At 42.9% G+C, this 13296-nt stretch overlaps 2 protein-coding genes across 2 annotated transcripts in view; both read left to right on the top strand.

Annotated features, from left to right (window-relative positions):
• The window catches only part of AGBL4 (ATP/GTP binding protein-like 4), a 2461121-nt gene that overhangs the window by 1948866 nt on the left and 498959 nt on the right, over positions 1 to 13296 (top strand). The window lies entirely within an intron of this gene.
• BEND5 (BEN domain containing 5) overlaps positions 3323 to 13296 on the top strand; it is a 69510-nt gene continuing 59536 nt past the window's right edge. Inside the window, exon 1 of the mRNA XM_006839742.1 lies at positions 3323 to 3625. Within this exon, the coding sequence (XP_006839805.1) occupies positions 3400 to 3625 (226 nt within the window). The 5' untranslated portion in view covers positions 3323 to 3399. The remainder of the gene's footprint in view (positions 3626 to 13296) is intronic.

The following is a 13296-nucleotide window of genomic DNA, read 5'->3' as shown; positions in this document are numbered from 1 at the left end:
CCTCTCTTTGGAATGGGCACAAATATGGATCTCTTCCAATCAGTCGGCCAGATAGCTGTCTTCCAAGTTTCTTGGCAGAGATGAGTGAGTGCCACCAGTGCCGCCTCACTTTCTTGAAAGATTTCAATTTTTATTCCATCAATTCCTGGTGCCTTGCTCTTTGCCAATTCCTTCAATGCACCTTGGACTTCTTCCTTCAGTATCATTGGCTCTTGATGATATGCTACCTCTTGAAATAGTTGAACATCAACCATTTACTTTGGTACAGTGACTAGGTTGCCCAAGGGTATATCTTTGAGCATCCAATGTCTGTCATTTCTTCTCTGAAATCCATTCTGTGCATCTACATGCAAAATGTGCTAGAGTCTGTGTTTACACCATGGACATCCATGCCCATTGTTTCTTCTTTTCTTCTTTTTGGTTTCTTGGGAAATGGAATTACCTTCTTAGGAGAATTATTTCCACTGACTTGGGTTGAGACTTGATTTGAGTTTCAGGATGCAGTAATATTTAATGTGTTCATGAATGTATCAGTCGCCAAGGAAGTAGAACCCATGTTCTACCTTCGTTCACTTGTGAAGGGAGTTCGAATTCAACTTCACCTCTTAAAAAGGATAGGCATTTAAGAAAAACTGTGCAAAGAATTTGTTATTCATACTCTTTCTGTTTCTTTACATATGTTTTATAAGCATAAACTCCTCAACCCTGCGCAAGGTACCTGGGGTTCTGAGATTACTGGATTTTATGTCTGCCCAAAGAGCATTTATCCAAGTAAGGGAAAATAAAAGGTGCTGGGGAAAACAGTAAAAAGACTGCCTGTGCTTGGGGGGAGTCCTGTCGTAGCACTGTGGGTTAATGTGCCAGACTGCAAAGCTGTTTGAACTGCAAGGTCGGTAGTTCAAGCTCACCAGCTGCTCATTGGAAACTCTATATAGGGTTGCTATGGGTTGGAATCAACTCGAGGACACTTAACATAACGTGCTTGGGGAGTGTGGGTATTTGGGAAAGACTTTACAAAGGAGATGGCATTTGGACTGGTTTTCAGGATTAGTTGCTGTCACCATGCACTCAAGAAGAAGAATGTCCAGAGCGAGGGCAGAACAAACATAAAAGCTTGGGGCCTAAAAAACCATGTTGTCTTGGGAAATGTCAAATAGTTTCATGTGTCTGTAGAATGTTGTGACCAGGAAGGTGGTGAGCAATGAAACCAATAATGCATTTTCAGGTTACCCTCACTTAGATGTAGAAATAAGTTTGGTCATGATGCTACCTGAAATCATTTTGCAAACATTTTCAGCAGCTTTGTGGACTTTCATTAAATATGGTCAATTCTATATGACCATTTAGTAAATTATTGGAAATCTTGGTATGCTATAGGAAAGTATTCTTAAAATAAAAACTCATGTAAGATTAGCCCAAAGAAATCATAATCAAAAAGATCAATCTGCATGAACAACTTAGAGTGGCCTCTTTTTTTCCACACATGGGTAGAGCATGGTAGGACCAACATCTGTATCAGAATGACTCATGGTCATACTTGGTGGAAACTGTGTGCATACCAGTGAACTGATTTAAAGGAACTTGATCTAACCTATGCATTTGAATCTGGGCAACATGTGTTGATGGGGTTCATCTGTATAGCATACTCCCCAAACCACAGTGAAATGTTTGGGGGATTGGGTTTATCGACTTCATCATGAGTATGGTGGATCTGAAATGTGAGCACATTGCTTTGCTATTATAATGTTTACCATTTTCTGATTATAAAAGTAATAGCAGCTCATTGCAAAAAATTATAACAAAATATACAAGAATGCAAGGGAAAACACTTAACAACTACTAAGAAACTCCAAAAGAATCACTGTTAACATTTTGGTCCATTTATTGTATTTGCTTGTTTTTTTCTTTACATAAATGTATATATACCATTTTGTTGAATCCATCACTTCCATTAAGCATTCCTGTGTATAATACTTCAACCACTGTAACATAATTATTCATACTTTTTTATATTCTCACAACAAATTATAAAGGTGGAGAAGACTAGGAAGTGTGTTGCACTGAGACTCAAGTTGTCATACATTGTCTAATTCTGCAAAGCCCGTGAATTAGAGCGATTTTTGTCCTTTCTAACCTCCAGTGCCGAGCCCAGAACTTGGCATGTAGTAAGTACTTGATGGATATTAGTTCCTTGAAACAAAAAATAAAAATAAAAATAAAATGAATGGATGAATGGCATAGTGAATGTGAATTTTTGTTATCATTCACCCAAAATGTCCCTACAAAATGCCAAGTCCTGGGCTAGGCAAAGGGTTTTTAAGAAGGCCAACTCTCTCTGATATGAGAGGAGCTTCCTTAAAGCAAAGTCCAACATGCCCTGTTTAGGTTGGTGTTCCTGTCTTGTCTAGGTGGACTGCAAATCCCTTCCGGATGTCTCTGCCTGGGATAGAAAAGACAGAACAAATTCCATGAAGTCCCATTCTTTAATGCCTCAAAATGCTCCCTTAATGCTGAGCTACAGCTCTGCTCTATTCCAACTGGTCCCAGCTTAGCAAGGGCATGTGTGGAGGGGATGCCTCAATAAAAGCAGATGACAGGAGAGAGGGACACAACTTCTCCCCTAGGCTGAGAGCAGTCCACAAATCCTCCACCAACCCCAGCCAACTGGTCCAACTGGAAATCCCAGATAAGTCCCAGTTCTGATCAAAACTGGTTTGACAGCTCTAGGGGAACTTTTCTGGCAGACTGACCCTCCTCACAGAGGGAGTTGGCAGTTTTACAAAAAAAAAAAAGGCCAACTAATGAGGTTGTAGGAGGTTGAGTGGCTAAATTTGAAACACTCCCTAATTCTGTTCACTTGCAAATTCAAGTTTACACTTTGGGATTCAAACTGGATTACCTTCTCACACTTCTCATTCTCTCTTGTTCCTGTCCTTTGCAATGCAGTTGTGTAGCAATGAAATTATTTTGCAGTGTGATGTTGAGGCACTATAATCCTGCCCCGCAGAGCGACTTTTAGTCTATGCGGTTTTTTCCTGCAATGCTATTGTTTTATTATTATTGCAATTCAACCTTTCTGCCCTTTCCCCTCCCTACTTGCATCGTGCTCCGGCTGTGATTGCTCGGGTCTGACTTTACGAGTGGCGGTGCGCTTCCAAACCCCTTCATCCGCCCCCCGCCCCTCTTTCTCCCCCTCCCTCCCTTTTCCGCGCCCAGGCGAGAGCAGCCGATTGGCAGAGCGGTGCTTTCAGGAACAATAACAGTGGGGGGAGCCCGGTCCCGGGGAGCCGCCCCCGCCCCCGGTTCGGCTGCACGGCTGGCGCCCCCCGCCGGGTCCCCACCTCTGCGCCCGCCTCGCGGGCTGTCCGGCCCGACCGGGGCCCGCCCCCGGCACCCACCATGTACGCCTTTGTGCGGTTCCTGGAGGACAACGTCTGCTACGCGCTGCCAGTGTCGTGCGTGCGCGACTTCAGCCCCCGCTCGCGGCTGGATTTTGACAACCAGAAGGTGTATGCTGTGTACCGGGGCCCGGAGGAGCTTGGCGCCGGGCCCGAGAGCCCCCCGCGCGCCCCCCGCGATTGGGGCGCGCTGTTGCTCCACAAGGCCCAGATCCTGGCGCTGGCAGGTGAGTGAGCTAGCTGGAGGGACGAGGGGACCCGGGGCGGGGGCCGGGATTCAGGGAGGGGGCCGGGCGCTGTGGCGGAGGGGGCCGGAGGAGCCACTGCTTGCTTCTGCCTCCTCCTCCCGCCCTCAGGACTTTTCTTTTGGGGACAAGGCATCTCTAATAGGCCAGACCAGTTAAAAATACAGGATGGTCCCCTTTGTCTTCCTCCTGCGACACTCCCGCGCTGTCAGTCTGTCTCCATCCTTCTTTTTTAGTGTCTGTCCTCTTCTTTCTGTTTCTCTGCAGTCTCTTCACTTTTCCTTTCCCTCTCAGCCTGTTTGTACCTTCATGTCTGCATCTCTTGCCTTCTCTTTACCTCTTTCCCAGTTCCTTCCCTCTCTGTTCTTGTAGATCTTCTAAGTTTCTTTAGCTGTCTCCTTCCTTTAAAGCCTGTGGTTACCTCCTTGGAGTGAGGAGATAGGACAGGTATTAACAGAGCCTTCTAGGTGGGAGTCCTCCTTCACAGAGGGAAATCTATGATCTCCTTGCCTGTTTAGGCCATCATTGGACAAGATGAGGAGGCCTTGAACCTCAGTACTGCTGGCAGCACTGTCCCCAGAGGTAAAGCCCTAAAACATCAGTCAACTCCACACTTTCTCTCTGTCTCCAAGTGAGGGCCAGGAAAGGGTTTCTAGGTCAGGGTAAGAGCAGTCCCTGCCTCCCATCCATGCTCTCTCCATAGGACTCTTGGAAATAGACAAGGCAGGTAATCTCATCCCCATTTGCCAGATGAGAATCCTGAGGTTCATTTGGTGATAGGGCAAGAAACCAGTCCTTCAGCCTCCTTTAAACTCTTAACTGTAGAGGCACCTTTTCCTTGACAAGGAGAAGGCAGCTGGCTTTCTTTCCCAGCTAGCTCTAAGAGACTTGGTTTAGGCATAAAGGTATCATTTCCTTTTTGGGAGCAGCTAAAAGGCACTGGCAAAGAAGATATATCTTAGAGTGGACAGTTAGTAGACCCCCCTGCCCTCCACTTGGAAGAGAAGACCAAGGGTTAGAAAGTAAGAGAAGCTATTGCTACTGTTTTTGAAGTTTTGAGACTTTAACAATTGTTTTTCAAGTTTCTTTGCTTCCTCACAATTAGTCTGAAAGATGAACCCAGCATATATCATACTTAAATTTGACAGATGAGGAAACTGTGGTTCAAAAGGGGGAAGTGACTTCCCCAGGGTTTCATGGTAAGTTAGCAGTATATTAGAACCCAGGCTCATGACTCTTGTTCCTTTCCACCACCTTAGGTTAACTCTGTAAAGTACATTTGGAGGCAGTGGGGAGTGAAAGTTGAATGGGAACTGAGCAAACTCATAAATATACAGGGTTCTTTTGCCAGGTTGTGTCTTCACTACTTCCCTAAGCAGCCTTGGAGCACAGGCTTGTAGACCCACCTACTGCCAGACACCTCAGGCAGAAAAACAGACTGAGGATATGTAGAAAAGGGAAACCTTTAGAAATGAGTAGGTTTTATTTTAATTAATTAATTAATTTTACCTTTTGCATTCAAATACTATGGGAAGGGACTAGAAATTTATTTCTACCCTTCCCACAGTAGAACTCTCAAAACTGTGGTGGTGATAAGTGGTGGTTGTGTGCCGTGGAGTTGGTTCCGACTCATAGCAACCCTCTATAGGGTCTTCTAGGCTAGAAATCTTTACAGGAGCAGAAAGCCTCATCTTTCCTTGTGGAACAGCTGGTAGCTTCGAACTGTTGACCTTAATGTTAGCATCGTGACTTGTAACCACTATGCTACCAGAGCTCCTTTACATGCAGGTTGTTTTTGTTGTTGTTGTTGTGTGCCGTGGAGTTGGTTCCAACTCATAGCGACCCTATACGGGGTTTCTGAGGCTGTAAATCTTTACAGGAGCAGAAAGCCTCATCTTTCTCCCATGGAACAGCTGGTAGTTTCGAACCGTTGACCCTGAAGTTAGCAGCCTGATTCATAACCACTACACTACCAGGGCTCCTTCCCAAGAGTGTAAACCTGAAGAAATTACAACTGGGTTGGAACCTTAGCTTCCTTTTTCTTAGGAGAAAAGAAAGCATGCTTCTTGCTGACTGTATCACACCCCTGGATCCTGGAAGTGATGTGTATTAGAAGGAGTCAGTGTTATGTGTATGTTAATGTCTGTTTTCCTTTTGGTTGACTTTGTTCATTCATTTATTCAGCAAACCTATATGCACTGTGGCTCTTCAAACATTGCAGAAAGGCCACCAAGGCAGGTGGAAGCCGCAATCAAATCTCATTTTAAAATCAGTAAAAGTCCTCTTAAGTAAGCCCATATAGTTATTGGCCTGAGAACCATGAATCTTGAACCTATAGACTCTCCATCCTCTAAGTTAGACTATTGGTAGATCTCTAAGATGTTTTTTTAAGAAAATAAACAAAAAGGTAAGCAACATCTGGAAACTGGCAGAATAGATACAGCGGAGCAACAAGGGACCAATTTAAGAAAAGCGAATTGAAAAGCACTTCTCCCACTCTCTGCCATTTTTCACTTGGGACTAGAAAGTAAAAAGAGACAATTCGGTTGGCTAGTCACATTGCATCAAATAAATTACTGCAAAAGATCTCTATAAAAATGCTAAGATGTCACTTTGAAAACTAAGGTCTGCCTGACCCAAGGGCTAGTATTTTCAGTCCCCTTACATGCATGTGAAAGCTGGACAAAGAATAAGGAAGACCAGAGAAGAATAGATGCCTTTGAATTAAGGTGTTGGTAAAGAATATTGAATATTCCAATGTTCCAGAAGAACAAACAAATCTCTCGGAGAAAGTATAGCCAGATGCTTCTTAGAAGTGACCATTCTTACTTTGGACATATTACCAGGAGGGACCAGTCTATAGAGAGGAGCATCATGCTTGGTAAAGTGACAAAGTGGAAGACCCTCAATGCGATGGATTGACATAGTGGCTGTAGCAGTGGGCTCAAACATAGAAAAAATTGTAAAGATGGTACAGGACTGGGCATTGTGTCTTTCTGTTTTACATAGGGTCACTATGACTCAGAACTGACTTAACAGTACCTAACAACAGCTAGCCAGAGCTGTCTTGAAATGTACCTTTTCTTGCACCCAGAAAATATTAAGCTAACTGTTGTGGGACTCTGCGTTTTTTCAGCAGTTTGGGTGTGTGTCCAATCTTAGAGCCTGGTCCTCTCCTCACCAAATTCCAGTTCCAGTTCAAGGAAGGGAAAAGGAAAACAAGCCCATCGCCATTATTGTCTCTTTTATTTGTGTCTGTGCATAATCCCAGTCCTCCCTTTGGCCTATGCATGGCTGTGATGACGGTTTCCATTTTACAGACAAGGAGACAAGAGCTTAGTGATGTTAGACACTTGCCTGCAGGCATGCAACTAACAAATAGCAATGCCAGAATTGGAATCCATATCTTCCAGTGCCAGGCACCCACTTGGCAGTCTCCTTTGTAAAGTAGTTGATGTTCCTGTCAGCCACACAGCATGGTTTAGAAGGAGTGAAAGAAATGGAGGAGCTGTCCATGAAGCATACATCTCAAGGCAAGTTTTGAAGCCAGGAGAAGGTTTTTGTTTTTGTGTTTTAAAGCCCTGTGTCACCTTCTCCATTTCCTGCCTCTCTTCCACGGAGCACAAACACACCTTGCCCCACTTCAAGTGCCAATTTCCTGGGAATTTTCAAAAGAGCCCCACGCCCCACAGAAGGTCTGTTAGCTCCAGGCTTTACTCATATTTTTGAGATGTGGTCTCTCGTTATTTCCCAAACAGGTTGTGAAATTGAAAGCTACCCATGTGGAGAGCTCACCATTGTTCAACTGCAATCCCTTCTGCTTCTAGGGCTCATGGTGTTGAATATTTGTTTTTGAGGGGCCCCAAACTGGTTTCTCTAGGTCTTAAAATTCTGTGTTATTCTCTCCAGTCGCCTGTGCTGTGCTTTTATATTTGGATTGTACTAAATTACGGTTGTTGTCATGTATCTCCTTACTATTTTCCATGTGACTGTAATAGGGAATGCAGCAGTGTGCTAACACCTCTGAGGGACTGGGGAGATGTGGCAGCAGAGCCCAGGGAGACAAGAGCTAACTTTGCATCCCCTGCCATGTTAGCTTTCTGTAGGAGTAAAAGTAATGATGAAGAAAAGGGGCTCATCCTCAGGTGTTTATAGTCTGGGAAACCCAACATAAGTGTTAAAGAAGCCCCGCTTTTAGTGGTTACGAATCGGGCTGCCTACCTCAAGGTCAGCAGTTTGAAACTACCAGCGGTTCGGCTGGAGAAAGATGAGGCGTTCTGCTCCCATAAAGATTTATAGCCTCGGAAACCCTGCTCAGGGTCACTATGAGTCGGAGCCAACTCCACGGTACATAACAACAACAACAACAGGAGAAGACGAAGCACACTCTAGGACTAATTTTGGATTGTCTTTACATACTTTTTAAGACTTTCCATTCCAGCTCCACTACCTGCCTGAATTTAGGTCTTTATCAGCTCGAATTCATCTATGCCACCAATCTATTTTTTGAATTGCTGTCAGAATGACCTTCGAAAGCACAATCTTAGTCAATTCAGTGTCTTGCTTAGACCCCTCTGTAACTCCCTGTAGCCTAATAAATAAAGCTTTACCTTCTTAGCCTAGTTTTCACAGCCCTCCTCAGGACAGCCCCAGTCCTACCTTGCTTTTCTAGAGTCACCTACCCTTCCTTTGTTCCCTAAAAAGCAGTTATCACAGACTAGACTCTGAGTTACGACAACCTTGCATGTGTCAGAATAGAATTGTGATCCATAAGGTTTCAATGGCTGGATTTTCAGAAGTGGCTCACCAAGGTTTACTTCCAAGGTGCCTCTAGGTAGACTTGAACCTCCAGTCTTTCAGTTAGTAGCCAAGGGCATTAACCACTTGTGCCATTCAGGGACTTCTGTTTTTCATCAGTTGTTAGGTGCCATCAAGTTGGTTTCTACTCACAGTGAATAGAATACAATAGAATGAAATACTGCCCGGTCCTGTGCATGCTCAGTCTTTCGTATGTTTGAGCCCATTAATGCAGCCTCTGTGTCTGTCACTCCATCTCATTGAGGTTCTTCTTCTTTTTCATGCCATTCTGGGAACTTTGTGCATTCCTTTGAACCAGTCAAGGTGGGTTAATCATTGTCTGGCATGGGACAAGGGGCCTCTACCAATGTGCAGCTTTCCTTCTAGTGGGGAAAGCAGACGTGTGATAGATGTTTGTGGCCCAGCTCTGTGAGAACTCTGATGAGGAGTGGACAGAATGCATTGAGGCGCTTAGCTCAGGGCCATGTCCCATCCAGTCTTCTGCCCCTAGGCACTTCTTGGAACTTTTGTTTCACTTTGCTTATTCCTTGCTTATGGATCTTTGCATTTTGTGCCCTGTTTGTGTAGTCGGGAATGTGCCTGTCTTTTTGCCAAAGAGCCCCTCCAGGACAGGGCTTGTCTTACTATTCCCTGCATCCATAGTGTTCAGCACGTAGTTTACACCAGGGATACATTTCAACATGGGAAGACAGGTACTTAGGAGTGGAAGTAAGGGAGACAGGAACCTCTGTAGCAGCAACAGAATTTTCAGAACAGAAACCTGTAGCAGAATTTTGAGGCTTCATTCAACTTCGTTCATCTGGAAAAAGTCAACATTGTTTATCACTCCCTCAACTAGAAGAAACCCCACACTTGGGGGAAATAGCTTCCAAAGCCACGTTCTTCGCGCTTTGGTAATTTTAGCTCATTCAGGGCACAGGTCCAAGCTTGGCATTGTCAGTCCAAATAGATCACTTGCTCCAGAAATGCTTTGGAACTTCTACAAAGTTAGCAGCAAAGCAGGGGACTAGCCGATTTCATATGCAAAGATTGTTGCATGTCATCAGTGGGAGACTGCCAACAAAAGGATTTATTTAAAAAAAAAAAAAAGCAAGTGAAAACTTTTAATTTAGGTTTTGACATGTTCTGCTGATATATGTTGGAGCAAAGATTTGCAACTTGCCTGCTGTCATATGTTGCAGATTCTACAAGAATGTTAAGCATTGGAGATTAAGTCTAATGTGATTTCTCCATGTTTGAGAACCACACATTTGTTATGACTGAGTAGCATGTGCCACAAGGGTACTTCAAAATTCTGATTCAGAAGCTGAAAGGAAAAATTTGACCAAGGCAAGCTAAGGTTTTACTTTTTTATATGATGCACTGTGGTTTAAGAGCACACTGGTTTTTATTTTTTAAAGCACACCAGAAAAGTTAGATTCAAATTAAAGTCTTTGACTCAAAGACTAATGCTGTTTCCACTGTGCCCACCTGCTTTGTTTTATAATTTCATTTATGAGAGATCTGGGTACTGTTCATTTAAAAAACACTTATTAGAAAAACACATAAATTGAGGAGGTTTATTTGGTTCTGCAAGTATTGAGTTTTCTAGGTGGCCAGATTTATATTTATATAGAAATGCTGAAGGAAGATTAAGCATTTTTGCTTTCCAGTACTAGTTTATCAATGCATTATTAAATAGCCACTAGGTTCCATAGTTAGTGTTAGGAGTCCTCACATACTCTGCCCATACTCTGTGTCCTTGTGAGAGAGCGTTCCTTGTTTTATTGGAATGTAGCAACATCAGGACTGGAAGACAGTAACAACCTGCGATATGCAGATGGCACAGCTATACTTGCTGAAAGTGAAGAGACCTTGAAGCACTTGCTGATGTAGATCAAAGACTACAGCCTTCAGTATGGGTGGCACCTCAATAGAAAACAAAAATCCTCAGAACTGTACTAATAAGCAACATCGTGATAAATGGAGAAAAGATTGAAACTGTCAAGAATTTCATTTTACTTGGATCCACATTCAATACCCTTGGAAGCAGCAGTCAGGAAATTAAATGACATATTGCATTGGGCAAATTTGCTGCAAAAAGACCTTTTTAAAGTGTTAAAAAGCAAAGATAAACCACTCCCCTTTTTTTGTTACAAAACTTCTACCTTTACAAGTGTGACAGTTGTGATTAGTCATGATAACAGTTATTCACTATTGAATCTTACGAATCTTATACCCATCTCCTTTCACCAGACCCATCTAGACAAGATGACAGTTATTCAGTGGGGACTCTTTCTTTCCCCCCACACTCTTAAACTAAGCTCCTTCTTGAAACCTTGTAAGCCAGTCACTTCGTGCCTTTATTGCCCCCTCATTTTAGATAGCCAATGTCTAAGTTGCCCGACCCTGTCTACCCTGTGCATGGAGCAGATAGCATTGATAACTTGATTTGAAGACTCTTTCCCTCTCTGTTGGTATTTAGAGTAACTATTGCTCTGAGTATAGGTCAGGTTCATCATGAAGATGTATCTTCTGTCACTGTAGCTGTTCCAGTCTGCTTGTCCTTTCTAGTGGGAATGTCTCACCTCACAAGGTTGTGGATGGGACTCAGGATTCCACCTAAGGTCATATACTCTGTAAAGGCTTTGCACGAGGCCTATTTCACTGGGCAAGTTGTAGAACCCCTTTTAGGTATTCCAATCATTTATAGGCTGAAGGCAGACTTACAAGTTTAATCATGTTTCCCAACATTCCTTTCTATCCCACTCAAGTGTCTGTTTTACAATAGTAGGCAAGGGAAACTAATATTTATAAGGCAGTCAAGGATCTTACAGTCCAGAAACAGAGGACCCTAGGACCATCAAGAGAGGAACGCACAAATAGGTGCGGGACCTTATCCAGAGAATCAGCAGCGCTAGAGATGGAGGCAGAGATGAGGGCATGGAGAGGGGGAGCGGCTGAGACTCTAGATTCATCAACTAAGAAGAGAAAGACTAAGAACTGGTGGCCAGGAGCAGACTTGCAGAATGTGCCCTTTGGAGATGTAAATTATTATATATGCCTGAGTGGGTTTTTTTCTTTGTGTGTTTTTTAAAAAAACTAAAGTGGATAGAGAGAAATACTTTTAACTGATGGTATATGGAGGGGATTATAATCAATGTATATGAATTGTTGAATATGAGACTGATGATGTGCCCTCTAAACTTTCACTCAATCCACAATAAAAACCTTAAATTAAATTAAATTAAATAAATAAAAAAGCAAAGATATCACCTTGAGGACTAAGGTGCATCTAACCCAAACTATGATATTGTCAACATCCTTATGTGCATGTAAAAGCTGGACAACAAATAAAGAAAACCAAAGAAGAATCAATGTATTTGAATGATGATGTTGGTGAGGAATATTGAAAGTACCATGGACTTCCAGAAGAACAAACAAATCTGTCTTGGATGAAGTACAGCCAGAATGCTCCGCGGAAGTGAGGATGGCAAGATTTCATCTCATGTACTTTGTACATACCATCTGTAGTGACAAGTCCTTTGAAAAAGGATACCATGCTTGCTAGAGGGTCAGCAAAAAAGAAGATGACCCTCAAGGAGTTGGATTGACACAGTGACTACAACGTTGAGCTTAAATATAGCATTGATTGTGAAGATGGCATAGGACTAGGTGTTGCTTCATTTGCTTGTACAAAAGGTGACTGTGATTCAGAACTGACTTGACAACACCTAATAGCAATAACAACAGAGAGTTATTCAAACAGTTGTTTAATGAATGCTCTCTAGGTGCCAGCTTTGGGCTAAGTCTTCCCACATAGATTGGACTTAGGGAGAAATGAGAGTCAAACTTGTTAAAATTGTGAGACCTAAACTAAGGTCTGATATTGCGGTTGATATGAAACTTGTTATAGAAGGAGAACCCATGGGATTTGGTAACTGCTCATTATGGTGATGTGCAGAAGAAGGATCTCAGGACGATGATAGAGAATGCTGGAGAACCAGTTGAAATGGTATGTAATCATTTGAGTTAGTTTAAGTTGATAGTTTGACACATGTTGAATATGACGGGCCAATAGAGTGTCTGGGTGAATATGCCAGGAGAGCAGTTAGAAATGCATGTCCAAGACTCAGAAGAGCATTTCGAGCTAAAGGTCCAATGTCTAAGTCATTAGCTGGAAAACTCTATGCAGGGTTACTATGGGTTAGAACCGACTTGACGGCAATTAACAGCAACAAGCGATGGGAGTAAGGTCAGAGTGGGAGAGGGTGCAGAGTAAGAGAGGTGTGTAAATGCAGAACTCTTCAGAACACCAGGTTCTTTGCAGAAGCCATCAAAACGTGATCTCAGTTCTAGGTTTGTTTCTGTTTTTTTGTGTGTATGTGTGTGTTTTAACAGTAATTACCTTTTTCTCTGAAAGTGACAGTTTCAATGGCCACCACTCATCTATCAGTGTGTCGTCCTGTGGTGGCTTCTAAGTTGCTGTGATTCTGAAAGCTATGCCACTGGTATTTTAAATACCAGCAGGGTCACCCATGGTATATAGGTTTCAGGTGAGCTTCCAGACGAAGAAAGACTAGGAAGAAGGGGTGATGAACTACTTCTGAATATTTAGTCACTGAAAACCTTATGAATAGCAGAGAAACACTGTCAGATATAGTGCCGAAAAATGAGTCCCTCAGGTTATTCAAATTTAAGCACCAACCACTAAAGCCAGTGATGATGAACTAGAAGAATTCCACCAACTTCTTCAATCTGAAATTGATCAAACATGCAATCAAGATGTATTGATCATTACTGGTGATTGGAATGCAAAGGTTGGGAGAAAGAGGAAACATCAGTAGTTGGAAATA

Source organism: Chrysochloris asiatica, unplaced genomic scaffold (assembly GCF_000296735.1).
Source record: "Chrysochloris asiatica unplaced genomic scaffold, ChrAsi1.0 scaffold00026, whole genome shotgun sequence".
NCBI classification, from domain to species: Eukaryota; Metazoa; Chordata; class Mammalia; order Afrosoricida; family Chrysochloridae; genus Chrysochloris; species Chrysochloris asiatica.
The sequence above is the reverse complement of the archived record's forward strand: the minus strand, read 5'-3'. Positions and strand labels throughout refer to the sequence as shown.